The sequence below is a fragment of the Phytophthora parasitica genome, assembly GCF_000247585.1.
Source record: "Phytophthora parasitica INRA-310 unplaced genomic scaffold supercont2.6, whole genome shotgun sequence".
NCBI lineage: Eukaryota > Oomycota > Peronosporomycetes > Peronosporales > Peronosporaceae > Phytophthora > Phytophthora nicotianae.
The window spans coordinates 142,628-144,167 of record NW_008648992.1 but is presented as its reverse complement, the minus strand read 5'-3'; the positions used below and the strand labels follow the sequence as shown (position 1 = coordinate 144,167).

General features: G+C 43.6%; 1 protein-coding gene across 1 annotated transcript; it reads left to right on the top strand.

The window, feature by feature from the left end:
* Window positions 1-202: 202 nt before the first annotated feature.
* PPTG_03769 (hypothetical protein) lies at window positions 203-618 on the top strand (the record flags this gene model as incomplete). Its single annotated transcript, XM_008897538.1, has 2 exons — window positions 203-444; window positions 501-618. 2 exons carry the CDS (start codon window positions 203-205, stop codon window positions 616-618), a joined length of 360 nt encoding a protein of 119 aa, XP_008895786.1.
* Between the last annotated feature and the right edge of the window lie 922 nt (window positions 619-1,540).

The window sequence follows — 1,540 nt, the reverse complement described above, 5'->3', positions numbered from 1 at the left end:
ATGCTTTGTAAAGCATTTGCTAAGCAGAGCGATGATATAGAGGACGCTGTTGGATTTGCCACTGCCCGATGGACTCGCTACGCAGAGCCTGAAAGGTAATTCAAAATGGTCATTCTTTGGACATTTCTTGAGCTTTTTTTTTTAATCTATCGTTTCATAGAAGTTAATCATCTTTCTGTGATTGTATATACAAGTAATCAAAATGTCTTCTCTTCCACCAACAACCAATAGTCCAGTCTTCAATAGATCTTTCTTCCTTCGATCAAATGATTACTTGACCATCGCCACCGCTGACAAGAGATACCAGAAACTCGGTGGGACTGGAGTCTTCAGTTCATTGGCTGTAGCAGGTAGTCTCGACTGTGGATCGTTGACGATTGCAGGAGCTGCTGTTGATCTCAGTTCACTGTCAGGAGTCACAGCTGGAACAGTTGCAGCATCAAAGTTACTTATGGTCGATGCGAATAAAGATATCAGCTCATTTCGTAATTTAACGGCAGTAAATCTTACTGGAACTCTACTAACGGCAGCGCAACCGAATATCACGTCGATTGGAACATTGTCATCTCTGAATGTGTCTGGAGGATTGACAGCATCTACGTTGACTGGAACGCTTAGCACAGCAGCTCAACCTAATATTACATCGCTTGGAACTCTCACAACTGGATTGCAAACAACGATCAACAACAACACAACTTCATTTGCAAGTTATGCGCGTTGGACAAACAGTCTTACTACGCCAATGAACTGTGTGCTCGAAATGTCAAACATCGCGCCTAGGTTCGGAACAATTTCACAACATCCTTTTCGTATCTGTTCAGGCAATGCAACAACATCCTTTTCGTATCTGTTCAGGCAATGCTCAATGTGGATAGATGTGAATCAGAACGTTCGAGTTGGAACCGTAGCACCATCTGGAACGTATAAGTTAGAAGTAGATGGATCTATAAACGCTACCGCAATTAACGTCAATGGCGTTGCAGTTGCTTCTTCGGCTGATATAACATCTATCACCGATATCACTGCGGGGACAGCTTCCGCAAACAAAGCTTTGGTTGTTGACAGTAGTCTAAATATCGCTGGAATAAATTCTCTCAGCGCAACATCATTGACTGGAACTTTGCTTACTCCAGCTTAACCAAACATAACGAGCGTTGGCACATTATCTAGTTTAAATCTGTCGGGTTCAGGTATCACTCACACACAGAGTGCTGGAGGCAATGTTGCTTCATTTACTAACTCAGCAGCTGTAAGCACGCTCACCATCGGTATTGCACGTGCTGGTGGCGCATGCGATATTCGATCAACTACTGCAAGCGATCTATACCTGGGTGCTAATAATACGGGAAGGCTCTCGATTAAAAGTCGAGGTAATGTCGGTATCAATACAACTTCTCCAGGTTATCAACTTGATGTGAGCGGGTCTTTCAACTCCACCAGCTTTTACATGAACGGAACACTTATCACAGCCTCGGCAACAGATTTGAATGGAGTAACGGGATATGGAACGTATCTGAGTGGTATCACTCCGGGTTCTGTC